Raw genomic sequence first — 26,201 nt, 5'->3', positions numbered from 1 at the left:
GGAAGGACTATTGTAACAGCTAGATTAGGTTGTTAGACAGTTAGAAGAAATAGTTGTATGGCTAGAGGTCCTCTTAATAAGAGACCTACGACACTCGGGAGGATTTACCGATTGATTGAACGAATAAATTTCCTCTCTTGATTCTCTGTTTTCTCTCTCTTGTTCTACAATCGAAATTACTGAATTGCCAGTCCTAATTCAAGGGCTTGACAATTGTGGTATCAGAGCCGGACGATCCGGCTGTGGGAAGAGTTATGGAAGTCACACCACGACAGAAAAGCATTGGACGAAGTAGGGTGCTTCGGTGTGGGAAGGATAGAACGCCTAAGTGAGGAATTCAAAGGTTTGGGTATGAAGGTGCAATGGCCGAAGGAACATGATTGAAGCAGCTGGAGATCAGGCTAGAATCAATGGAAATGGGGTGACCCATACCCAAGAAACCCTACGCCAAACGCGAGAGGAATTGGTCAAGTGGAGAGAAATCATGCAAGCGGCCATGGAGAAGCAACAAGAAGCGATGAATCGGTGCCAAGAAATGGTGGAATTGCAGGGACGAAGGATTGATAACGTGCTAAGCACACTGTCTTCCCTACCCCAATTCCATTTGCCACTGGAATATCCCCCAAGATCGAACTTTGACCCGATCTTGCCACACCAGGGCAACCATTTGGGCACACAAGGGATTCCTGATGAAGTAGTTCAGGGTGTAGTTCAAGAAGTTATTGGAAGGAATCATCAACAATGGACTTAGAACCATGTTCTGATGCCAAGATTGGAGATTTCGATGTTCGAAGGAAAGAAACCACGGTGGTGGGTAAGAAGATGTGGAAGATTTTTTCAATTCTACCGAATCCCTGAAGATCAAAAGAAAATAAACAAAAGCCTGAGTGTGATCGAAAGCAACAATCCATCTCAGAAGAACAAGCTTGTTGTGCTGATCACGAGCAGGAAAACTGAAAACGAAGCGAGCCTCAACTGGAGAGGCTGCATCTAACACAAGGCACCGAAGGGACTGATGCTGAACAAGAGACTTTAGGATCACAGAAGCCAGCTCCCATCAGCAAGCAAGCAACAACTCAATGGGGAGGGAAAACCTAGTCCTTCGGAAGCCGCTAAACATGACAAAGAGCATAACTCTGAATAGACGGTTTGAATCGGAGAGTCGTCAAGCGGATTCTTGGTATCAAGGATGGGTCCAAGATGAAGGAATGCATGGAAGCTGGGCATAATTTGCTGAGGGGTTATGTGATCGCTTCGGGGAGAAAAACATGACCGATGTAGTTAAAGAATTCAACAAATTAAAACAAGAAGGGATTGTGGTTGAGTACCAAGCTCAATTTGAGGAGTTGAGATCTATGGTGAGTACAGTGCAACCAGGACTCACTGAGCAATATTTGGCATCGGTCTTTATTAGAGGATTGAGGGAAGAATTTCGACCAATAGTGAAGATGATGACTCCTACGTTCGTGAAACAAGCTGCGGAAAAGGCTAGACTTCAGGAATTGGCCTTAGAGGCCATCTTCATGAAACATAAGATTCCCCATAAACCAAGTATCTTAGTAGGACAGTATGGCGGGGAAACGCAAGGCCCTTGCTCATGTGGCATAATCAACTGTCATGAACCTAGGGTTCATAACAGGCTGAAATTGGCATTCGGAGGGATCCGAGAGGCTTAGGATTAAGAACATAATATTTAGAGGGGAATTTGGACAAAAATCGGGGAGAAATTAGAGAGAATTGAGGGAGAACAATAGAGAGAAATGAGAGGGAGATTTGAGAGAATTCTTAGAAAGAGAATGGGGATTTCATTAATCAATTCAAGCATAAAATTCTCTCATCTTACAATTGGCCTTTTTATAAGCATAGCTAGATGCTTAACTAATTTCTAACAATATCCTAACAGCACCCGTGTGCTTCTAACAACTTGTAAAATATCCCTAACTAACTATTATACCCTATTACAATAATGCCCCTTTATTGCTCCTAAGGTCGTGACAATTCCCTTCCCCTTGAAAGGTTTCTTGTCCCCGAGAAACTTATTAGAACCAAGTCACTGTTTCTTCATCCAATGCACGTCTTCACCCATTGGTTTCTTCTTCGCTTTTCCTTCGTATCTTGTTTTTTGCTTTTCTTTTGCTTTCTCTTTTCTTCCTCCTCAGCAGCAACAACATTATATCTTGCTGCCACACCAATGGAAACATGAATGAGCAAAACATCAAGGGTCTCGGTCCCTTTAACAAAGAATTCCTTCCCTTTCTTCCTTTCATCTTGTTTCTCTTTATCCTTCTGTGTCCTCCATTGCTCCAAATCAGAAACATATTGTTGATCCATAGTAGGAAATTCAACAACTCCTCCATTCCTATTCTCTCAAGAGAAATAGATTTAAGATTTCCACAATCAAAGGTTGTTCTGGTCCTTTCCATTCAAGATCTTTGGCTCCCAGATTACTAGTGAACATCTTTGCTTCACGCTCAACAGTTACCTCCTCCCACGGTGTCATCTTGAGGGTTTTAGCATGTAGATTCTCAGTACCAGTGGGGATGCTTGAGATGCTGCCAACCGTTGGGCTGCCATCCCCCAATTCTTCAATCTCTTCTTCCATGTACTCCTCAGTCCTCTCCACCTTCTTGTTACCCATTTTACCCAAAGCCAAAGAATCCTTTGCTTTTGGTAGGTCCAAAATAGGAGGAAGGATTCCAGCCCCAATATCTGTGTAGATTGAGGGTCCTTCAGTCAGATTTTCTTGATCCAATGCTATTCCATTTCCCACAAACTTCTGATCTGAAACACCCCCAAATCCTTCAGCCCATGCACTAGCCAATGAGGGTAGTGAGTTGGCATCTTCCTTGTCAATTTCTCCTAAACCGATATACTTCTTCTGCTCACTATTGGAGATGAGCAAGGAATTTGCTTCCTATCTCCCCAATTTCTCCTTCAGCAGTTCTATTTTAAGGAATTCATCTTTGTTAAAACTTTTGCGATAATCATCGAAATATTTAGTGGGAAAGTTGTAATGATACTTCTTGATTAGTATCATCTCAAACTCCTGCAGCTTCTCACGGAAGATACGGCCAAATTCCTCGCACTCTTCATCAATCCCACTGCTGGTTCTTTTGTCCCTTTGGCTAGACTCATTCTCAAACTTCTTTCCCCATATTTGATGCTTCTGGTCAACTGAAAATGCAACATTTTTTTGTTGCCATTGAGGATCTAATTGTCTGATGTGGGCACTGCTTCCCAAAACCTCCTAAGTAGGACATCCCACTAAAAATGCAGCATTATTCCGCTGCAATTGAGGCTGCTCTCTTGCATGAAAATTAACCACTGAAAATATAGCATCATTCGGCTGCAATTGAGACCCCTTTTGTTTCATGTGTGCCCTTTACTCACAGCCTCAAGCGCCACCAATCAACGAGCTGGATAAGCTGGAAGAATCCACTTCTCACACAGAATCCGTTGAATTCGCTGCGCCACTCTGATATGCAAATGAGTTGCCAATTAAAGTTGACTAATGCAACGGATAAACAACCGCCTGACTTGCTCGTGAACGCTACGGATTCAGGATCGTTGGGACCTTCGTCCACTTCAAGCCTTCACTGCTCGCCGGAATTGAAATGGTTCAGCAATCTTCCCAAACCGCGACTACAGCAGCTTGGGACACAACAACGAATCAAACTGATGCTCTGCCTTCGCAATCGAACCTTCCGCTTCTCCTCCACAAGTTGAACCAGAAGCCCAAGGTACTTCCTGTGTGTTTGATCAGTTCTGTTGCAGCTTCCAGAAAATCAATTGACTCCAAAATAGCTACTAGGCCTTCACCTAATTAAGAATCGATCTCCTCTCAATTCAGCAACCTTGAATCCGTTGCAGTCTCCTAGTCTGTTTGTCTCAATCATTACTTCCAATTTGCACACCTACTCCGCCTCTGAAACAACAATCACTAAGGATTCACAATCGCCTGACTACCCTTTTGAGTTCGCCTTCTTGTTCGACTCCAAGGTCCGATTGGAACTGTTGGTCTTACTCGCCTACAGTACCGAACCCAATTGAAACTGACAGAGTTCTTGAATCAGCGAAATTGTGTTCCAAAAATTCTGGGGCTGCTTACCTATTGGAAATTAACCACGTCGACAGCAATATTTGGAAACCCGTTCGGAATTCTCTTGGCTAGATTGCCATTGAAGTCCTTCTCTCGACTCCAAACCTAATTGCTGCCACAATAGATACTTTCCAAATCAAATCAGAAGCTCAACCTATCCACCGTCAAGCCAGATTTGCAACAGTCGTGACCCACCCAATCACCGTCCACTGGCCGCGACCACTTGCTTGGTTTTGTACTTTATCGAAATTGCTTCACCTAATCACCAATGTAAATCACCGTTGGAGATCGATAACAGAGTCAGATTCTTTCTTGCCTCCAAAAGTCGAACAATCTTTCGAATTTTTTTCAAGTCCAGAGCCACTCCTCCGTCGAACTAACTGGAACCGAATTCGCTGAATTCAGTTCGCTCCACCTAATGTTCATGCCTACTGTCATTGATCGACTCAATTGTTCGATCAAAACTACCGTTGCTTCTAATTTTTGTGGTCGTCTTCAAAGTCCGATAATCAGTCCTTGCATTGGACAGCAGCCGTCAATTCTCGTTGGAAATTAATCAACAAGAAAAACTGTCGATGAACGATGCTTTGATACCATTTGTTATGAACCTAGGGTTCATAACGGGTTGAAATTGGCATTCGGAGGGAACCGAGAGGCTTAGGATTAAGAATAGAATATTTAGAGGGAATTTGGATAGAAATAAGGGAGAAATTAGAGAGAATTGAGGGAGAACAGTAGAGAGAAATGAGAGGGAGATTTGAGAGAATTCCTAGAGAGAGAATGGGGATTTCATTAATCAATTCGAGCATAAAATTCTCTCCTCTTACAATTGGCCTTTTTATAGGCATAACTAGATGCTTAACTAATTTCTAACAATATCCTAACAACACCCATGTGCTTCTAACAACTTGTAAAATATCCCTAACTAACTATTATACCCTATTATAATAATACCCGTTTATTGCTCCTAAGGTCTTGAGATCAACTAGCTTCCAAGGCGCTAGTGAGTAACAATGGAAGTAAGGGGAATTTGATAGAGCAACTAACACAGCTGAGGCTGTGCTTCAAATGTGGAGAAAAATATGGCCCCGGTCACTAGTGCAAAAGGCAGCTAATGAATATGTAGGGAGTTGATGGAGAAAAGACGGAAGAAGAAGTAGAAGAAGAAGAAGTGGCCAGCGAAGAAGGGTTAGGGCAAGAAGACGAAGAAATGCAAAGAGAGGAAGGAGGGGAGATTTCCTTCGATGCACTGAAAGGAAGCCCTATAGGACAGATTATAAAAGTGAAGGGCCAGGTGGGGAAGCGAAGATTAATGGTGCTTATCGACAGTGGAAGCACCCACAACTTCCTTAGTGAAGCCACAACTACAAGCCTTAAGTGTCCCATGACAGCCACGACCCCGTTATCAGTAACTGTAGCCAATGGAAGTAGAATGTACAGCCACTATAAATGTATAGGATTTAAATGGATCATGCAAGGTCAGGAATTTGCAACTGATTTGCGAATTTTAGAACTGGGTGGATGTGATATAGTACTTGGCGTAGGCTGGATGAGGACTGTGAGTCCTCTGACTTTTGACTTCAACAAGTTAGAAGTCACCGTGGTAATTGAAGGAAAGAAATTGACTTTGTTGGGCAACTTGGAGCAAGGATAGTGTAAGCTAATTGGAGGGAAAACGCTGCAGAAGATGATGATGATGAAGAAGGGAGGGCAAATTGCCCAACTCTATTCTATACAAGCTATGGAAATGGAAAGTGACAGTCAATCGAAGGTAGAACTTCAGCCTACCAATGCTAGCATTGATTTCCAACTTGCAAATAAGGTATGTTTTTCAGATGACTTGCATTCACTTTTGATAGAATTTAAGGATCTATTTGTGGAACCTAATTCTTTACCACCCCAAAGACCCTTGGACCACTCAATTCACCTTAAACCAAACTCAGAACCTGTCAATGTTAGAGCCTATCGATACCCTCATGCTCAAAAAACAGAGATTGAGAACCAAGTTAAAACAATACTAGACTCAACCATCATTCAACCCAGGCAAAGTCCTTATGCTTCCCCAGTCCTCCTTGTTAAGAAAAAAGATGGAACTTGAAGGTTTTGCATAGACTATTGACAACTTAATTTCGACACTATAAAAAATAAGTTTCCTATACCCTTGATTGATGACCTATTGGATGAGTTATATGGTGCAAAAATCTTCTCTAAACTGAACCTTAGGTCTAGTTACCGTCAAATTCAGATGGCACCATTTGACATTCATAAAATGGCATTTAGAACCCACTAAGGGCTATACGAATTCACGATTATGCCATTTGATTTGACTAATGCCCCTACCACCTTCCAAGCTTTGATGAACCAAATTTTCCTATCCTATTTGAGGAAGTTCATCCCTGTTTTCTTTGATGACATCCTCGTTTACAATCCCACTATTAAACACCACCTCACACACCTCCACACTACATTTGAGATCCTTAAGTCTCACCAATTGTATGTTAAGCTCTCACAATGTACCTTTGATGCGAAGGAGGTGGAGTATTTGGGACATATTATTTGTGGAGAAGGGGTACAAACTGATCCAAATAAAGTGGAAGCAATGTTGGAGTGGCCTAGACCTAAAAATGTGAAGGAGTTGAGGAGTTTCTTGGGATTGACCGGTTATTACCGGAAATTTGTGTAGCACTATGGCATTATCAGCAAACCTCTCACTGAGTTGCTGAAGAGGAAAGTCTTTTAGTGGAATCCCAAGGCGGAAGCAACATTCTTAGCCCTTAAGAAATCGATGTCTATGGCTCCAGTATTAGCTCTTCCAGATTTTTCTAAACCCTTTACAGTTGAGACATATGCATGCGAAACCGGTGTGGCAATTGTATTGGTACAGGAAGGGCGACCATTGGCTTTTATAAGCCAAGCCTTGTCTCAAAGACACTTGGGGTTAAGTGTTTATGACAAGGAACTGTTGGCAGTACTCAGGGCAATTGATAAGTGGAGTCATTATTTGGAGAGCCAACCATTTGTGATCCGCACAGACCATGAGAGCCTACAATTTCTAGCCCAACAAAGCTGCATACCCAATTACAAAGGAAAGGCGTTTCCAAACTCATGGGGTTGAATTATACTATTCAGTACCGACGAGGTAAGGAAAACATAGTGGTTGACACACTGTCAAGACAAAACAAAAATGCAGCTTGCCAAGTTATTACAACTGTAGTGCTGGAGTGGATGACGGAGTTAGAAGCTAGCAATTGTCAGTCAAAGTGGCTTCAGGGTATTATGGCACAGTTGGCAGTGCAACCTACTGCAATGGCAGATTATACATTGTCCAATGGGTTGACCAAGTACAAGGGCAGATTGATAGTAGGAGATGACAGTGCCTTAAAGGATAAAATATTGCGGGCCCTTCATTGTTCTCCTTTGGGTGGTCACTTAGGAATACGAGCTACTTATTAAAAGGTCAAGCAATTATTCTTTTGGCTTAAGAAAAAGGCAGATGTGGTGAAATTCGTGGTGCCATGTGTAGTATGCCAGCGATGTAAGCATGAATGTGAGGCTTACCCTGGATTGTTGTAGCCTTTGGCAGTTCCCAGCAAGCATGGGAGGGGCTTTCGATGGACTTTGTGGAGGGTCTACCCCGGTTAGAAGGCAAAGATGTAATTATGGTGGTGGTAGATCGTTTGACAAAACTTAGGCATTTCATTAGTCTCTCTCATCATTTACTGCACAAGAGGTGGCACAAACATTTTTGGATAGGGTGGCCAGTATACATGGTGTTCCTAAAACTATTGTCTCGAATAGAGACAAGGTATTCACAAGTTCGTTTTGGCAGGAACTGTTTCGGAAGTTGGGAGTAGGCCTATGTTTGTCCACTGCCTATCACTCTCAAACAGATGGCCAAATGGAAATGGTCAACTAGTGTCTAGAGGCATACTTGAGGTGTATGTACTTCACTAACCCTAAGAGCTAGAATAGGTGGTACAATACCAGCTACCATAGTGCTATTCAGAGGAGTCATTTCAAAGCCGTGTTTGGGTATAAGCCCACTTTGTTGCCTGCCATTTCAGAGTCTTCCCCTACGATGGCTAAAGTGGAGCATTATTTTCAGTAGAGGCAGCAGTTGTTAACAGTGTTAAAAGGGGAATTGGCTACTGCCCGTAACCGGATGAAGTAGATGGCAGATACGAGGAGGAGTGACAGGACCTTTGTGATAGGTGATATGGTTTATCTCAAGGTTAGGAGGTTCTTGCAACAGCCCTATACCTCCTTACCCCCTTCTAAGTTGAGTCCAAAGTATTTTGGACCTTACCCTATTGTGGCCAATGTAGGGGCCAGTAGCATATCGGTTGTAGCTACCAGAAGGGGTGACCAACGATCCAGTGTTCCATGTTTCACTGTTGAAGAGAGCTAAAAACCCGACTAATCCTACTCGGATAGACTTACCACCAAATGTGGAAGAGGCAAAAGAGGTAATTGAACCCCGCACAATTGTGCAAAAAAGAGTGTTGTACCAAGGGAAGTTACCTATAACTCAAGTATTGGTCCAGTGGTCTCAACTTCATCCGGACCACACTACTTGGGAATACCTCCCAAATCTTTTGAAGCAATTTCCCTGAGCTATGGGACTTCTCTAAATTCTTGAGGACAAGAATTATTTCAAGGGTTGGGGATTGTTACGACACTGGGGATTATCTTGTAATTACTTACCTCTCATAGACTGTTGGGGAGGTTAGGAGGTTAGAAGGTGGGAAAGACTGTTGTAACAACTAGATTAGGCTATTAGGCAGTTAGAAGAAATAGTTGTATGGCTAGAGGTCCTCTTAATAAGAGACCTACGGCACTCAGGAAGATTTATTGATTGATTGAATGAATAAACTTCCTCCCTCTTGATTCTCTATTCTTATTATTCTCTCTCTCTCTCTTGTTCTACAATCGGAATTACTGAATTGCCAGCCCTAATTCAAGGGCTTGACAGGAGCCCGATCTGTATAATATTATAGAGAAGTGCTAGTACTAGTACTTGCAGATTTTTCTAGATACAATTCACTATTATACAGATCTGAAATAATCTTTTAAGATTATGAGTTTGCCCGAGTTTTGTCAGAATTCAGATGCATGCAAGTCACTCCTGGACATTGGAGACAGGTTTTTTTGTAAGTATATAAGACTGTAGCGACATATTGTGGCTTACTGAATTTTTGCTTGAAGAATAAATTCATGGGATAATATGAGGAAAGCAAACTCATTTGAAACCTTTGCCTTGCTTATTGTCATCCAACTGCTCAGTTCTCCCTCATGATTATTAGTTTAGGACCTGTGTCAAGGGTTGATTGTGATTGGTCTCTGTGGATGTAATGTAAAAAAAAAAATTATGTATAATTTATATCCTAAGATCTACCATCATATTCTGTTAACTATTCTTATTCAATTCATTCCTTTGGCACTTTCCTATGTATCTGTAAATGTGATTTCTTTGCCAGAAGTAATGATTTTTTCTGTGGATTCTCCACTAACAATCTTCATCTTTATGACATGTTTTTTTCTTTTGCCAAACAGTTTCCTGTTTCCTCATTTATTTAATAATAGAGTGGGTTACCTGTTTCGTCATTTCTTTAATAAAAGAATGGGTTATTTCTCTGGCATCAATAATTCAAAGTTAATGGGAGGGTGGGATGATGGGAATAAGGGAAAGTGACTTCATTGGAAAAAGAGAAGGGTAGCCATTGAGCTTGGTGAAGTCATTATCAATGAAGACTAAGTTACAAGTCAAATTAGTGATGGTAATAAGGCCAGCAAAGCTGGAGGTTGTAATATCTTATTCCATTAGAGGAAAGTAGGTAGACAGGTGAGAAGCCCTCAACATAGGCAGTGAACCAATAAGCTCAGCAGTGCAGGGCAGACCTAGGAGTTATACCGCAAGAGAAATCCCTTATGCGGGCTTCTGGAGGAGAGTGAAACTAAGTTGATTTTGGCTAGCAAAATCTTATAAAAGGACCTATAGAGTAATTGCACTAGTTGACCCTATTTCAAGTGATGGTCTACACCTATATCACTTAGGATCACTAGAGTTAATTGTCAGATGTGGATGAGGACTGATATAATTTTCATCCCTATGCACATGAGAACATGCCTAAGCTCTTTCATAAGCTTTTCTTTAATATATTTAAACTAGTATTTACCAAATAGGAGCTTATGGATGGTTTATATGGAACTGTTATTCAAAATACTTGTTGAGGATGCGATCAACTAAACATGTCAAACACTTACATTATATGGTATCAGAATAACAGGTATTTTGCGCAGTTAATAAATTTAGCAGGGATGATGATATCAGATAAGCCATCCAAGCTAATGGCACTTATTTTAATGATGTTGACAGCACAGTGCTAAATCATTTGTATGATTAGTTTCCACATCTCGATATTACTTGAGGATCTAAATTTTGATTGCCTTTATTTTTCCAGTTATCTTTAGAAAGGAAACGCTTAACAAACATTCTTTTAGAAACAAGGGAAATAATTAAAAATCTGAAAGTATACACGGGTGTTTGGAAACAAAAGTACAAGCCTATAAAAAAGTTAAATAGTTAAAACCTGTGGTTGTGCATGTAGATTTCTTTGCTTTATAGAATAATATGTAATAAAAATTTCTGTGCGATCTAAGAACCATTATGTTAATGTTAACCAAATCAGTGTTCATAAGCTTCCAACTAAATAAGGTTAAGGTTTACAAAAATGTCACAATTTAATAACGACATTGATAATAGACAAGGTCAAAGGGTATGTAAGGCTTGCAGGTTCTTTTGAATAGCAAAGTTTTTATTTTCTTCTTGGACAAGATTAAGAAAGGTTCATATTCCTCTTTCTCATGTTTTTGTGTAATCTACGATCAAGTTTTGTTCTCAACTAAGTCCTTTAACTGAAAAGGCAGATTGATACAGTTTAATAGACACTTCTTAGGGCAATGAAAGAACCCATTGTTTCGTAATGTTTTCGCCTATCTCTTGCAGGAAATCTTGCAACTTTCATTTTCCAGTGATATCTTTGTCAGTTTCCTATAAAATGGAATATTTTTGGCTTTATTAATGGAGAAGAGTTGATCCTTTTTTCTTTCTTCATACTTATCTATTTTTGCTTTCATTATTTGTTTGATCTCTTGAGGAATCTCTACTATGAATGACTGGCTAAATTTCCCCTGCTGACTTATTTTTGTGTCTTATTATATTTATTAGTCTATAAGCATTAATAATCATAACTGAGTGTGCTTTTTTATTTCATTGGTTGTTTTGAAATGTCCAGTATCTCATGCCAATTATATTATTAGTGTTTATTTCCTCACCATTATTACCTTGTAGGTATGATTTTGAAACATTTTTTCCTTACCATCTTTATTGTGATGCTACCATATGATTTCTGTTCTGTTTGGCAGGTGTTATATTATCTTTTTAGAGTGGAGCCATTTACTACTCTTTCTATTCAACTACAAGGTGGTAAATTTGATCATGCAGACAGAATGTTTTCAGATATTGATGCTACTTGGAAGGGAGTTCTTGAGGAGATGAGTGATGTGAAGGAATTGGTATGAACTTATCTTAGCTTTTAATGTTTGAATGGCATGGGAAATTTGTTTGTTAAACATTACTTATTGCTTTTGTGGTTTTGTCTTTGCTTGTTGTCATTAGCTGATCTATTTCTGGAGAGCGTTTAGAATATGAACATTTTGCATGTATAGATTTTCTTTTGGGACCAGTTAATGTTATTATTCTTTTATTCTCTACATCTAGGTTCCTGAGATGTTTTACCTCCCAGAGATCTTGACTAATGAGAACTCAATTGATTTTGGTACAACACAACTTGGTGAAAAACTTGGTATGCTTTTAGTTGTTGTGACAAGAAATTTCATGCTTACGTCTACTTTTAGAGACAAAGGTACTGATTTTTTTTTTTTTTTTCTGTTCTATTTTTTCACCATCCAGATTCTGTCAAACTGCCTCCTTGGGCCAGAAACCCTGTTGATTTCATTCACAAGCATCGAATGGCTCTAGAGAGTGAACAGGTTTCTGCACATTTGCATGAATGGATTGATCTCATATTTGGGTAAGTCGTACTTTGAAGGAATGCTAATTCTTTCTTCAGCTTCCTTCCTCCATATTATTAATTCTGAACTTTTTGTTTGAAGATAAATTTGGTGTAAAATTCACTTTCATATTTGTCTGTTAACTGATATCATAGCTGTTTTTGGCTGCAATATTAAACCAAGAGACTTGAGTCTGGTTATGTATCAACTTAAAATTACTTTCATATATGTATTAGTTTTTGTAGTTTTATCTTGCAAAGATTCTATATATATTGATGATTTTGATGTTTCAGCTATAAACAACGAGGAAAAGAAGCTATAGCCGCAAATAATGTGTTCTTTTACCTTACCTATGAAGGAACAGTGGATATTGATAAAATTATACACCCAGTAAGTCAGCATTCTTTCATTTTCATGTTCTTCTGGGTGTGTTTGGTGCTAATTGTCACCGTTAACAACAGGTACAACAACGGGCCACACAAGATCAAATTGCTTACTTTGGACAAACCCCATCTCAGCTTCTAACCATCCCTCACATGAAGAAGATGCCACTGGCAGATGTGCTTCACATGCAGGTAACCTTGATCCATTAAGACCAAATTTTTGTGCTTCTACCGGTGTTTGGTTGTTCTTCTGTAGTTTGTTTGCATGCCATGCATGTGTACACTTGTTTCTTTTGCCTCTCCTCTGCATCATGTTTTTCACTCTGCGTTAAATAGGCTACATAAAGTTTGGCATGAACCCATGCATACTTTGTGATTTGGTGGTATGAATAGAGCAATCAACATATAACCATAATCACAAGCCTTAATCCCACTAGGCAAGGTCAACTATTTGAATTCTAGATCTCCAATCATCTCTATCCATGGCCATATCCTCTCCCTGTTTTGCTATAAATTTCCTCCCTTTCATACACTCATTTCATAGGTGCTTCTATCGGTATTCTCACATGTCAAAGCCGTCTTAATCATGATTCTGTCTTATCTTCAATAGGTGTCACTTCAACCTTATTACATACCATCTCATTTCTTGGTTTGTATAGCTGCATATTTCCACCATAGCATTCTCTCAACTACACTCATTTTGCACATATTGGCCCTTAACTATTCAATGTTCTGACCTATACAACAAAACTGGTCTTATAGCCACCCGATAAAACTTCCTTTCAGCTTTGAAGGGATTTTACAATCTCATAAAAACATTGGACTCACTTGTCTTTTAACCATCTTGCCTTGATTCTGTGAGTGACATCCTCCATTATCTCCCATTCTTTTTGAACAACTGATATTAGATATTGGAATTGATATATATATATGTATATGGAATAACTTGATCTCCACATTCACAATAATATCATCCACATTTTTTTCTACTAAATTATATTTCATATGCTCAGTTTTTGACATAGTTTAAAACCTTTGAATTCTAAGGTGTTTCGCCATAATTCAACTTTATTATTCATGCCTTTTTTCTCATCTATCAAGACTATATCATCTGTAAATCACATACACAAACACTTTTTGGATGTGTTTTGTGAGTTCTCCATAACAAAAGCAAAGAGGTAAGGGCTCAATGTAGATCCTTGATGTAATCTAATTGTAATGGAAAAGCCTTATTATCTGCTTGACAAGTCCTAATGCATGTTTCTTCTTGAGGAAACATGTCCTTGATAAACTGCATAAAAGCAATCCATACTCTTTCCTTTTTCAACAACTTCCACAAGACTTCTCACCGTACTCTAGCATAGGCTTTTTTAAAGTCAATAAATACTATATGCAAAAAAAATTTGTTTGTCTCCAAACCTTATCTTAGTGAGTAGATAGCTTCCATTGTTGACCCACTATAAAACCAAATTGGTTTTTAGAGACCTTAGCTTCTCTTTGTAACATTTTTTCAATTACCCTCTCCCAAAGTAAGATGCAGCTCAATAGTGAACTAAAAAAGTAAAAAAACTCAAGTACATATATATAAATATTATATAAAAATTAGAATACATATGTGTAAACTAAAAAAAATTGCATATTTTTTTACACAAAGTGAGAGGTAAAGGGTGGGGGTTAGAGTGGGGTTGCAGAGTTCGCTGGGGTTGATTAGCTCTAGAATCCTGTACTCAACTGAATTGAAAGCCTAAAGGAAATCCCCAAATCACATACTCAACTGAATCAGCACAACAGTCCACTTAAGATAACTCAACCAAATCTTCGTCGTCTTCGTCTTCATCTTCGTCTTCGTCTTCTACCCCACCGCCATGGGGTTGCAAAGAAACCCCATTGTGAGGGATTATGGGGTTTCTCTAAAGCCCCATGGCTACCATAGAGGGGACATAAGGAGAGCTAGAGGGAGGGAGGGATGAGAGAGAAAGAGAGTGAAGAAGCCTCCCTTGTTGAACAAACCCCATTGCAGTGGGGTTTCTAGAGAAACCCCATGGTTCTGGTGAAGGACAAACCTTTGCTCATTGCCAACCTTCATGAGAGAGGGAGGGAGATTGCCCCAGCTGCCACCAAGGCTGTGCGCATGTGTGTGTGTGTGTGAGAGAGAGAGAGAGAGGGAGAGAAAGAAGAAGAAGAAGAAGAAGAAAATTTATCTGTTGTAAATTAACAGCAGACACATAGTTTGCAAAGCAAAGGTACTTCCTATAGTTTCTCAAGCATTAGAGGTAGTCTCTGTTTTTATGCCAAATCTCAGGGGTACCTAGTATATTTACCCTTTCAAAAGTAAATGGGTTGGTTGCGTTGTCTCGCTCCTCACCCCATATTGGGTTACAACATAGGTGCCCATACTGAACCTCTCCCTATCATTCACTCCTCACTCCATGCTGATCACATTAGGTTTGGGGCATGGTGGAGGCCTGGCCTCTTTGTGGTTCTTTTGACCCTAATTATAGCGCTTCTCGAAGCTTAAGAAAGTTGGGAAAAGTAAAATTATAATGAGTTTATTTAAGCCTCAGAGTGAATGATAGGGCCTTTTCACTCTTGACATTTGTAGGAGATAAATGTTAGAGATGGATAGAATCTATTAGACTTATTAAATTACGGTAAAGATGAGAATGGTTGTTTTATTCTCTTTATGCATTATTGAGCAAACTGTTAGCCTATGATGTATTTGGGATTATGATGTATTTTTATCCTATCACTCTAGTTCCTGCTATCTTGATCCTTCTGGTTTTTTTTGTATTTTCCCCCTTTTGATATCTAATCTCCGTGCTCATCTTAGTAGTTTCATAAATGAAAATGATGACCCTATAATAATGGTGATGTATATAATTGATGACTTGTAATGTCAATATAGGGAGTTCAAATTTACTAGAATGAAGATGAAATTATATGGTATATGCGAGATTGCCACTCAAAGGATGGATCCAGAGAATTTGATTTCAACACAAAGTTGATTCTGTAATTATTTTGTTTAGCTCTGTCTCAAGAAAGATGAAGTATATGTTTATTACCAAGTAGCATTGGTTGAACAAGGTGAAAAGCCAATGCTTGTACAAGGTGATATGTTCTTGTATAAGATGAAAAACTAATATGGAAATTGATCTACAAGTTCTGTATGGCTTAGAAGTCCAGTTTGTAGCATCCAATTGTGTGCATTTGGTTGAAGCCCAGTGACCTCATATTCATCTTAGTAGATAAAAAATACCAGGCTAAAGCCGCAGATCTCTTGACCTCAAAAGGATGAATCACAAGTATTGAATATGTTTGATCACCATTTAGTGGCACATGGTAGTAGCATAGCAGGAGCAGCAACAACGTTGGTAGTTCAGAAATATTATGATACTGATAACCATGTTTATCAAAGTCTTTGGTTTTGCACATTCATATTCATTGTTGTTGTGCTTAAGATTGCAGCATAATCTTGTCTTCCAGTGCCTTGGTTCCATTTTTGGATTTTAAGATCCTTTTACTAGTTGAGATCTCTTTTTCCCTTAAGCTTTTTAATGTTTGGATATGTCAAATTTAACTAAAAAAATCAAAACTTCATGTCAGACCATCTTTCGGAACCCCAAAGAAGTCAAACCGTATGTTATTCCATCTCCAGAACGCTGCAACCTACCTGCTGCTGCCATTGATGCATCTTCAGATTCTGTTATCATTGTTGATATAAATGCTCCAGCAGCACATGTTGCACAACACAAGTGGCAGCCGAACACCCCTGATGGACATGGAACACCATTTCTTTTCCATCATGGAAAGGCCAGTGCGAGCTCCACTGGTGGAACATTCATGCGCATGTTCAAAGGACCAACTGGTTCTGGTATGGAGGAGTGGCATTTCCCTCAAGCACTTGCATTTGCAGCCTCTGGAATTAGAAGTTCTGCCGTGGTTGCTATCACTAGTGATAAAGAAATTATTACAGGTTAGGTTCCGTGATGCCAGCTGTTTCACATATATTCATATGCTAGTTTCAACTCGTAAAATAATAATGTAATAACATGTTAAAATTTTAGCTGAATTTCATTTAGGAACTTTATGAGGATTCAGTAATTTCCTTTTGAGGAAATAAGAATAATCATGTGTGGTTTTTTATCTCATCTTAAATCAACAGGATAATTGTTATTAGTTGGTTTATATTTGACATGTAAGCCTATGTCAGAAATGGCCTCTTGCCTGCCTAGGCAAAATTAATATTCTGACTTGCAGAAGTTTAACTATTTAGCCTAGACTAATTCTTTTACAATTTACTTCAGTCATGTTAAGTCTTACGGTGTTCTTATCTAGCTAGTCTCAGTGCATGTCTTTGTGTGGAAAAATAGACTGGAATTCTTTCTTACATTCCATATGAATGAGACTGCCCTATTAATAGGGAACTAAGTTACAACATTGGAAAGATTGCACATGCTAACAATAAGGAAAAACTATGCTGTACAAAATACAAACAGATCTCCTATATCAAGGATAGGAAAATATCTAAATCTGGACAAATAATACTTTCCAAAAAACTAAAGATTAGATCAGTAATAAATCAAGGAGGATTTGACTAATGAATCTCTTGAGATCATAGCCAATTATCCCGTGATTCAACACTTTGTGTAATGTAGCACCAACTTTATATGATTATTTGAATATGCTGGTCTGTTTGGACGGTAATTCTTGGTGCTTAATGTTTCTATGATCTTACTCACATGATGTTATGGGCCATAATGAGGATTCATAAGTTGTTGGCACCCCTTATGAGTGTGAGGAAGGCAAATGATAGATTTTTAAAGTTTAGGATCTCTGAACTACTTGGGGTAGGAATCTTCCCAATTGATCTAAGTTCTCTTCATTCTTTGGTGGGTTAGATAGAATATGCTTCACCATACTTGGATTAAATGGTCAAAGACCACAAAAGGCTGGATATGTGATGAGTACTCATTATACCTGCGAGAGACCTAGTTTTTGGAGATATAACTTGATTCAAAATGGTAGAGAATTGCAGAATATTGATGAGAAAGAGGGGTAATTAAGAAAAAACTAGAGAAATTTGATGAGAGGGAATATCAACAGATTTTTGTGTTCAATATCAAAAGTGAATAAAATCCAATCCAAACTAAAATATAATTAAAGTAACTATGATTATCTCAACAAAATAAATAAAAAATTAAGTCTTAAGAATCTGAAATATGAACAAAATATGATAAAGCAAGATAAATTAGCTAATATCCCATCAATCTCTCGAGGCAGCAACCAACAGGCACAATCAAACCATAGTCAACCTTCAGATGGCAACAGCTATAATCAGCTTTGCATTGACAAGGACCACTGAAACCATCATCATCATCATTGAAGGCACTCCTCAACCCATTCTGAGCAAGTTGAAGCTGTCACTAACAATTTTGGGCCACCCTAAGTGCATAAACCAAATCCATCAGGAAGCATTCGTCAACACCTCTCCTCTATTGAAAGCTTCACACCAGTATGATATGACCCTTGATCCATAAAACCTGACCCAATAACACATTTTTGTTAGCCCACATATCCAATAACCTAATTTCATCTTTTAGCTGACCCAATTTGGTGTTGCCCGATTCGATTACCAAAATCCTCCTGGGCGTGTCCTCTAGGGTTGACAGCAACTTTGCATTGCTGACTGAGGGTTTGTGTGGTAGGAGGATAAGGGCTTGGCATCTCACTCCTTTTATTTGCTTATGTGATTTGGGGTGAGAGGAATATGACTTGTTGAGTTTGGTTCATTCTATATGGTTGGCTTTTTTTCTCTATTTTTCTTTCTTTTTTTTTTCATTTTCTATATTATACATTTATAATTTATTATATCAAAGATATTACTTTAAAACTGTGAAAATTATAGAGGAATTAAGTTAATGAGCCATACCATGAAACTCTGGGAGAGAGTAATAGAGTAGAGGCTCATAAAAGAAACAAATGTTTCAGAAAATCAGTTTGGTTTCATGCCTAGTAGGTCAACAATGGAAGCTATATACCTACTGAGGCGCCTAATGGAAATGTATTAGTATCATCAGAAAGACCTACATATGTTGTCTATAGATCTAGAAAAGGCCTATGATAGGGTCCCTAGAGAAATATTATGGAGGGTTTTAGAGAATAAAGGAGTCCGAATAGCCTATATACAAGCCCTTAAGGACATGTATCACAATGCAGAGACAAGGGTCAGAACATGCGGAGGGAATATTGAACCGTTTAAAATTACAATGGCACTGCATCAAGGTTCTGCACTAAGTCCATACTTATTTGCTTTACTAATGGATGAACTCACTAAATATATTCAGACAGATGTGTCATGGTGTATGCTATTTGCAGATGACATAGTGTTGGTAGATGAAACAAAAGAAGGAGTGAACACTAAGCTTGAGTTGTGGAGAAACAATTTAGAATCTAAGGGATTTAAATTAAGTAGAAGGAAAACAGAATATATGGAATGTAAATTTAGTAAGAATGCAAGAGTGGAGGATGTTATAATAAAATTAGAAGACCAAATCTAACAAAGAAAAGACCATTTTCGATATTTGGGATCAGTGATTCAAAAAGATGGAGAAATTCACGAGAATGTCATACATAGAATTAAGGCAGGTTGGCTAAAATAGAGAAATGCATCGGAGGTGTTATGTGATGGTAAAATCCCATTAAAATTGAAAGAAAAATTCTATAAGACAGTTATAAAACCAGTCTTGTTATATGGTTCAAAATGTTGGGCAGTCAAATACCAGTATGAGCAAAAGACGAGCGTAGCGGAAATGAGGATGTTAAGATGGATGTGCGGTCATATAAGAAAAGATAAAATTAGAAATGAGGTTCTTCGTAATAAGGTAGGAGTAGTGCCAATCGAGGAAAAGATGAGAGAGACTAGACTAAGATGGTTTGGTCATGTGAGAATGAGACCAAAAGACACTCCTGTGATAAGAGTTGATGAAATGGAATAATTAGTCAAAAAAAAGAGATAGAGGCAAACCCAAGAAGACTATGGGAGAGACATTAAAGTTTGATATGAAGTGTATGAGCCTAAACGAAGATATGACAAAAGATAGAAATACATGGAAGTCTAGAATTTATGTAGCCGACCCCATATAGTGGGATAAAGGTTGGATATGTTGTTGTTAAAGATATTACTTTAAAATATTATAAATATCAAAAAAGAAGTGTGAACAAAAATAATATCCATTTTAAAAATTTCTTTTATTTCTGAACTGGGAATTTTAGGGTTTGAGAACTCCCAAGTTGGAAAGTCTAGAGAAGGGGTGATTGATAAATATACAACAACAACAATCACAAGCCTTAATCCCACTAGGTGGGTCTACAGGTGATTGATAGATATAAATCCACATTTTAAATTATAAATTGTTTAAGTATTCTTTTCAATTTGGAATAAGGTTTCATCTGTTCTGCACTAAGGAAGGGCATGAGTGCCTGAATATAGGAATAATAGGATGCATGTGAATGCAACCCTAACACATATCCAGAAGGGAAAGGATGTCTGCTATAATGGCGTCTTACTCCTTTTCAGCTGTGTGACACAGATTGTTTTTGGGCTTCTATATTGTTCACCTGCTATGGCAGGAAAGGTATAATATGTTGAAGTAATCATGCAATGAAATACTTTCTTTGAGGAGGAAAAAAAAAAACTGAAATATCTTGGATCTAGAGACAACAGAATGTGAAGGTAACAATTTATTCTTTTTAACTGTTTTTTTCATAATTTTACTGGAATCAGAAACATTAATATTAGGTTTTCCCTCTTCTTCTTTTACAACTTTTGAACTGTTATCTGCTTTTTTGTTTCTCATTCATATATGCACACATATATATACACATCGATTTGGTATCTTATTGCCTTAAGTTTGTTTCTAGTTGTTTAGAAGCAGCATTCCTTTTACTGATGTCCAATTCTTTTATCTTGAATTTAGATTTCTGTGGTTTCTTTTCCTAATGGCAACCAATGGAGCACTCATAGCAATTTTCCTGCTTTGATTGCTTCAGTTTGCTAGAACAGAGTATAAGGATGGCTGCCATCTTCTTGTCATCATATATATTTTTCATTGTCATTAGATTTTCCAAATTGTGGTCATCATCACAAATATTGCATGTCCAATTTCCTCCCCAGGTCTATATTCTTTATTTTCCCTTACTTAACTGCACAAGCTTAGAAATTGAACGAAATGTTGATTTTTTTTTTTTACATGGGATTAGTCAACGATTGAATATAAATTTGACATCTTGAATCTTCTAACGATAAAATGTTGCGTATCAAATATTAGCATACTTCTCAATTGTATATAAATTTGGCACCTTGAATCTTCTAATGATGAATTTTTTCTTGTCCAATATTAGCCTAATTCTAATGTCCTACAGTATTGTTATTACCCTTCCATTGTGTCAGTGTACTTATCTGACTCCAAGCTTCTGCACCTGTAACTAGGCGGGCATGCGGATAACAGTGTCAGACTGATTTCATCTGATGGAGCAAAGACATTGGAAACAGCCAGATGGCATTGTGCTCCGGTCACTTGCCTGGCTCTATCACCTGATGGCAACTACCTTGTTACAGGATCCAGAGATGCAACAGTTCTAATTTGGAGAATGCATAGGGCATCCACTCCTCATTTAAGCAGTGTATCAGAATCTTCCACTGGCCCAGGCACACCAACCTCGACAGGCAGCAATACTATAAGAAATGCCTTGGCAGACAAGAGTAGGAGACGGCGGATAGAGGGTCCCACACATGTCCTCCGAGGCCATTTTGGGGAAATAATATGCTGCTGTATCAGTTCAGATCTTGGAATAGTTGTGTCATGCTCCAACTCCTCAGATGTTCTGCTCCATTCAGTAAGAAGGGGTCGCTTAATCAGAAGGCTGGACGGTGTGGAGGCCCATGCAGTTTGCCTTTCATCTGATTCGGTCATAATAGCTTGGAACAAATCCCTTCATACTCTCAGCACCTTTACTCTTAATGGGACTCTGATAGCTAGGGCACAACTCCCTTCTACTTGCAGCATTAGTTGTATGGAGGCTTCTGTTGACGGACGGAATGCTTTGATTGCATTGAACTCGTGTTCAGAAAATGAGACAGCCTCTGAAACCTGCAGACAATGGAAATTAATGAAAGCAGGGGTTATGGATGAAAGCGTGGAATCGCATCAAACAAATGATGACAGCATAATGGAAATTCCATCACCTTCAATTTGCTTCGTTGATCTGCATTCGCTAAGGGTATGGACAACCAATAAGTAAATGGATAAATTTATGAAACAAAAGTCAACAAATATGAGTTCCAACATGCCCGATGGGGATAGTTCAGTGTTGAGATGTTTTCCAAATGAAGTAGTGATCACCCACTCGAACTTCAAATCTTCTGGCTTTCCTGACTTTTGCTTCTGGTGAGGTAGATTATGGGTCCTGAGGTATTAGTCCCAGGGAAGGTGGGGATACCCATGGTTCTAGGAAAAATAATGGATTTCGTCTGTATCTGAATTAGTGTTAATTATATGATTATACATAATATTGAGATTATAATATTATTTTAAAATATAAAACTAGTTCACTTTCTTTGACAACCTAATCTTTTCAATGAGTTATTGGTCAACAATTAACATGATACCAGAGAAAACAGAATCCTGAGCTCAAACGTCATAGGCAACTTGATATTTAAACAGGTGCATATGTTTGGCTCAATATGAAGGAAAATATGGCCACAAGTGAAAGAGTTGAGAGTATAATAGTTGAAGCTTTTAAACAATTAGTTAACAATTAACACACAGAATGTTTGGTACACATCACAAGTGCACTGGGTCCAACTACTTGGTCCATGGGTTAAGGGTAGCTAAATTCTTCTCCCTATTCTGCAATCTACTCTCCTAATGGAAGGATGCCATTTCTCTTGCAGGTTTTTCACACATTAAAATTGAGGGAAGGGCAAGATATTACAGCCCTGGCTCTGAGCAAGGACAACACCAATCTTCTGGTGTCAACTGCTGATAAAGAATTGACAATCTTCACTGATCCTGCTGTAAGTTAAACATTCTCCATGCTTAAGATTTTGAAATTGACCATTACTGGGATGGCTTTATAGTCCTGGTATATTCACATTAATCTATTTCTGCCGAGGTTTAGGAAAAAGTTTTGGGGATAATTTTGTGACTTGTTTGATCTCATCATAATTTTGTGAAGGACCTGTTGGTTGAATTTTTTGTTTTGAGAAATCTAGGTTCTTGTTTAGGCATCCAAAAACTGCCCACTGTTCATTTTATTCCAAATAGTAATCTAGTAACAACCATTCTAGAACTCTTCTAAAAGAGGAACGGCTGTTGTAACTGGTTTATTGTTACTCTAACAACTAGACTGAAGTGTTGAATAATTGAAGTCATGGTGGTATGCTGGGGTTTATAGCGCAGAAGCAAGTACTGGTGGACTTGAAGGTGGAAATGGGTTCATTAGTTTTCTATTATTCAAGTGTGATTGAGGGAGAGATCTGGACTTGACACGGATTTGTAGGGATTTTAACCACAAATCTCTACCAAGCGGTTTTCTATTGCATATAATGCTTGAAGCATCTCTCACTACAGTAGTGCATTAAAATATGTGATAGGAAAGTCCCATCAGGTTTTTCTCTAGACTAAGTTAATCCGCTGTTGTTGTGCATTCATGTATATCTTGGTAACCATATTCAACCAAAACATATACTGAATGGAATGGTTAAGGTTATGTTATAGAAGAATTTGTGGCATCACTGGCGCTCATTAGTGGACTGTTACAATTTATAGGTTCTTATTGAATAATCAGGATTGGCTTATTATATTTTCCTAATAACAATTATCATTTTTAATCACTTGCAGTTGAGCTTGAAGGTGGTTGATCACATGCTGAAGCTAGGGTGGGAAGGTGATGGACTGAGCCCCCTGATAAAGTGAAACTTTGAGGCCAGTGGTTTATGATTTTGTAATTGTTGGAGCTTTGGCATGATTTTGTATAAACAAGAAGATACATACCATCAAAAGTTGATACCACAAGGGTAAGCTGGACAGGCAAATTTGATATAATTAGCTGTTGGAGGCTGTCTTTTGTGGCTGTAACATATGTATGGAAGAAATGTAATGCTTTGGCATATTAAAATATTACACGAGTGTGAAGTATGTTAGATTCATGCAGGGTTTCTGCTGTGTTTTTTTGACTTGATTCAGTTGTAAATTTGCTCGTTAATTGGGCTTTGATCAGTATGTTTATTTTTATCCCTTATTTGGATATCAATGGAATGACAGTTCAATAGTTAATCGTGTGGCTTTTATTATTATTTTTTCTGTTTGTCATTCAGGAATCTGATTGAACCTTGCATTCCTTCTAAAGGGAAAAAGATTTGTTGCAGAAGTGATGTGTGATATTGTTTTGAGTATGACAATTTAATTGAGATTAGTCATGTATAATAACTGCAATTATCAAATAGATTGTGCTGATTTTATTTATTATAAGATATTAAAAATAAGTGTAAAATTACACTAAACACCACTAGATTTGGCAAAGCAACAGGCATCCCTCCCGTTTCAAAAATAACGACTTCTCATGCAATAAATCCTGCATCACTTTCTCTTCTACCATCGGTAAACCCCAGTTATTTTTTCACAATTACTCAAAATACCTTTCCTCTTCTCTCCTCCATTTCTCTCTTATGAAATTATTGAGAATTAAAAAATAAAATAATATAATAAATAATAAAAAATGCTACTGGTGGTAGGATGGTAATAAGAAGTGGATGGATAGAGAATTTCTCTACTCATTCTCACACCCAAATTTCTATTCTTGTTCCTAATTTAGCACGTATCTCTGGTATATATTATTCTAATCATATTTATGTTCATAATTTAAATAATTCACATCAATTTGATAACAAATGAATCTAACACTTGTGCATGGAAAAAGTTAAAAAACAACAATTGCAATATGTTAAAGATAACATATCTTTTACCATCCTTAATCATTGGTGGTCAGTTATCACCATGGCTTACCATCAATGAAGAAACTGACACGAGTTTCTTTTGTTGAAGTCGAATGAGTCCAAATTTGGGCTCCTTTAGCTTCGATGGAGGAATTCAAAGAGAAAAAGATAGAAAGATATCTTACTACCACCATGGAGAATCACTGTCACCACTTGAAGTTTCCCCCATTCTTTCTTTCATTATTTTTTATTGTCATTGTCAACCAGCAAATTGAAAGGTTTGTGGTTAGGTGATACCATTGGGGTTCGTTTTGCGATCAAAAGGTCTTCTTAAAGCCTTCAATTTGCACAGAGATCTTTGATTTGTGGAGACGTAAATCTATAAATTGAAGAGTCAATCAAACGCTAGAGAAAGTGACAGAAAGAAAGGAGAAAACAATGTAGGGTTACCAAAGAAAATGGAAATGATGTTGTTGTTGAATAAAAACGGCAGTTACCGAAGAATAACCAGTCAGCATGCATGGGAGAAAAGAGAGATGAGAGTTCAAATATAAAGGTAAAATGATCCATTTATACAATAAGTTAACTACAGAAAAGTCCTTATCATTTTTCATATGTGAAAAGTGTTTGTGCTTGTTAGAAGTAATTACGAAAAGGATATTATGAGTTAAATATAAGATGGTTGACTAGAAAATAGCCAATTATGACAACTAATACCTAGGCAATAATCAAGGGAGACAACTTTCTCTTATTCTGTAAATATGTTGTAAATTATGTAATTTCCTTATGTATTGTTTCCTTTTTATATTTCTTATTTTGTACCTTCCATTCTATATAAATAAAGAGAATGAGTTAGAGAGAAACTTTAACTCCTACCATTTTATTCTAGCCTAATTCCTTGAAGTTCTAACTTGGTATTAGAGGTAGGTTAGGCTAGAACTAGTAAGGTCTTTCTCCAACAGAATATCACAAGAAAAAATAGATCTTCTGGTGTAATGGGTAATGAAAAAACTAGTGAAGAAGTTAAAACTACTATGCTGTCAAATATTCCTTCCTTTTTGATAAGCCCTTTGAAGTTGGATGGAAACAACTCTAGCATGGTTTTGTTCATGCAAGTTGTTCATCAAAGCAAGAGGATTTGAGGATTATATCACTAGAGAAAAAGGGAAGAAATCTACTTATGGAGATCTAAGTGCTTCGTAATGGGAGATTAAGAACTCCCTTGTAATGTCTTGGCTAATAAATCCAATGCAACCACACAATGCAAAAGGATACTTACTCCTCGATACTGCAAGGAAGATTTGGAGTGTGGCTTCTCAAACTTATTTATAAGTAGGGAATGATGTTCATGTCTATGATATTAGGGAAAAAGTCCATGAGACAAAACAAGGAGAATTGATTGCGGTTCAATACTATGCAGAGTTGAGCAATTTGTGGCAAGAATTGGATTACTATCAAGACTTTCAAGCTGCAGATGCTACTAAGATCTAGAAGATGATAGATAAAGAAAGGGTTTTTGATTTCCTTACTAGACTCAATGTTGAGTTTGATAAGTAAGAGTCTAAGTCCTTAGCCGAGATCTATTCCCAACTTTAAAATAGACATACTCATATGTCCAACAAGAAAATAGTAGGAGGAATGTCCTACTCCA

The 26,201-nt window shown here is 37.9% G+C and overlaps 1 protein-coding gene across 1 annotated transcript in view; it reads left to right on the top strand.

Annotated features, from left to right (window-relative positions):
* The window catches only part of LOC127802900 (BEACH domain-containing protein C2), a 101,696-nt gene extending 77,805 nt beyond the window's left edge, over positions 1–23,891 (top strand). The window contains exons 24-32 of the mRNA XM_052338977.1: positions 11,525–11,674; positions 11,880–11,964; positions 12,072–12,192; positions 12,466–12,562; positions 12,634–12,747; positions 16,159–16,528; positions 21,044–21,834; positions 22,508–22,630; positions 23,457–23,891. Coding sequence (XP_052194937.1) covers positions 11,525–11,674; positions 11,880–11,964; positions 12,072–12,192; positions 12,466–12,562; positions 12,634–12,747; positions 16,159–16,528; positions 21,044–21,834; positions 22,508–22,630; positions 23,457–23,531 — 1,926 coding nt within the window. The 3' untranslated portion in view covers positions 23,532–23,891. The remainder of the gene's footprint in view (positions 1–11,524; positions 11,675–11,879; positions 11,965–12,071; positions 12,193–12,465; positions 12,563–12,633; positions 12,748–16,158; positions 16,529–21,043; positions 21,835–22,507; positions 22,631–23,456) is intronic.
* The last annotated feature ends 2,310 nt before the right edge of the window (positions 23,892–26,201 follow it).

Source organism: Diospyros lotus, chromosome 5 (genome assembly GCF_014633365.1).
Source record: "Diospyros lotus cultivar Yz01 chromosome 5, ASM1463336v1, whole genome shotgun sequence".
Lineage (NCBI taxonomy): Eukaryota > Viridiplantae > Streptophyta > Magnoliopsida > Ericales > Ebenaceae > Diospyros > Diospyros lotus.
Note: the sequence above shows the minus strand (reverse complement) of the source record. Positions and strands in the feature narration are given on the sequence as shown.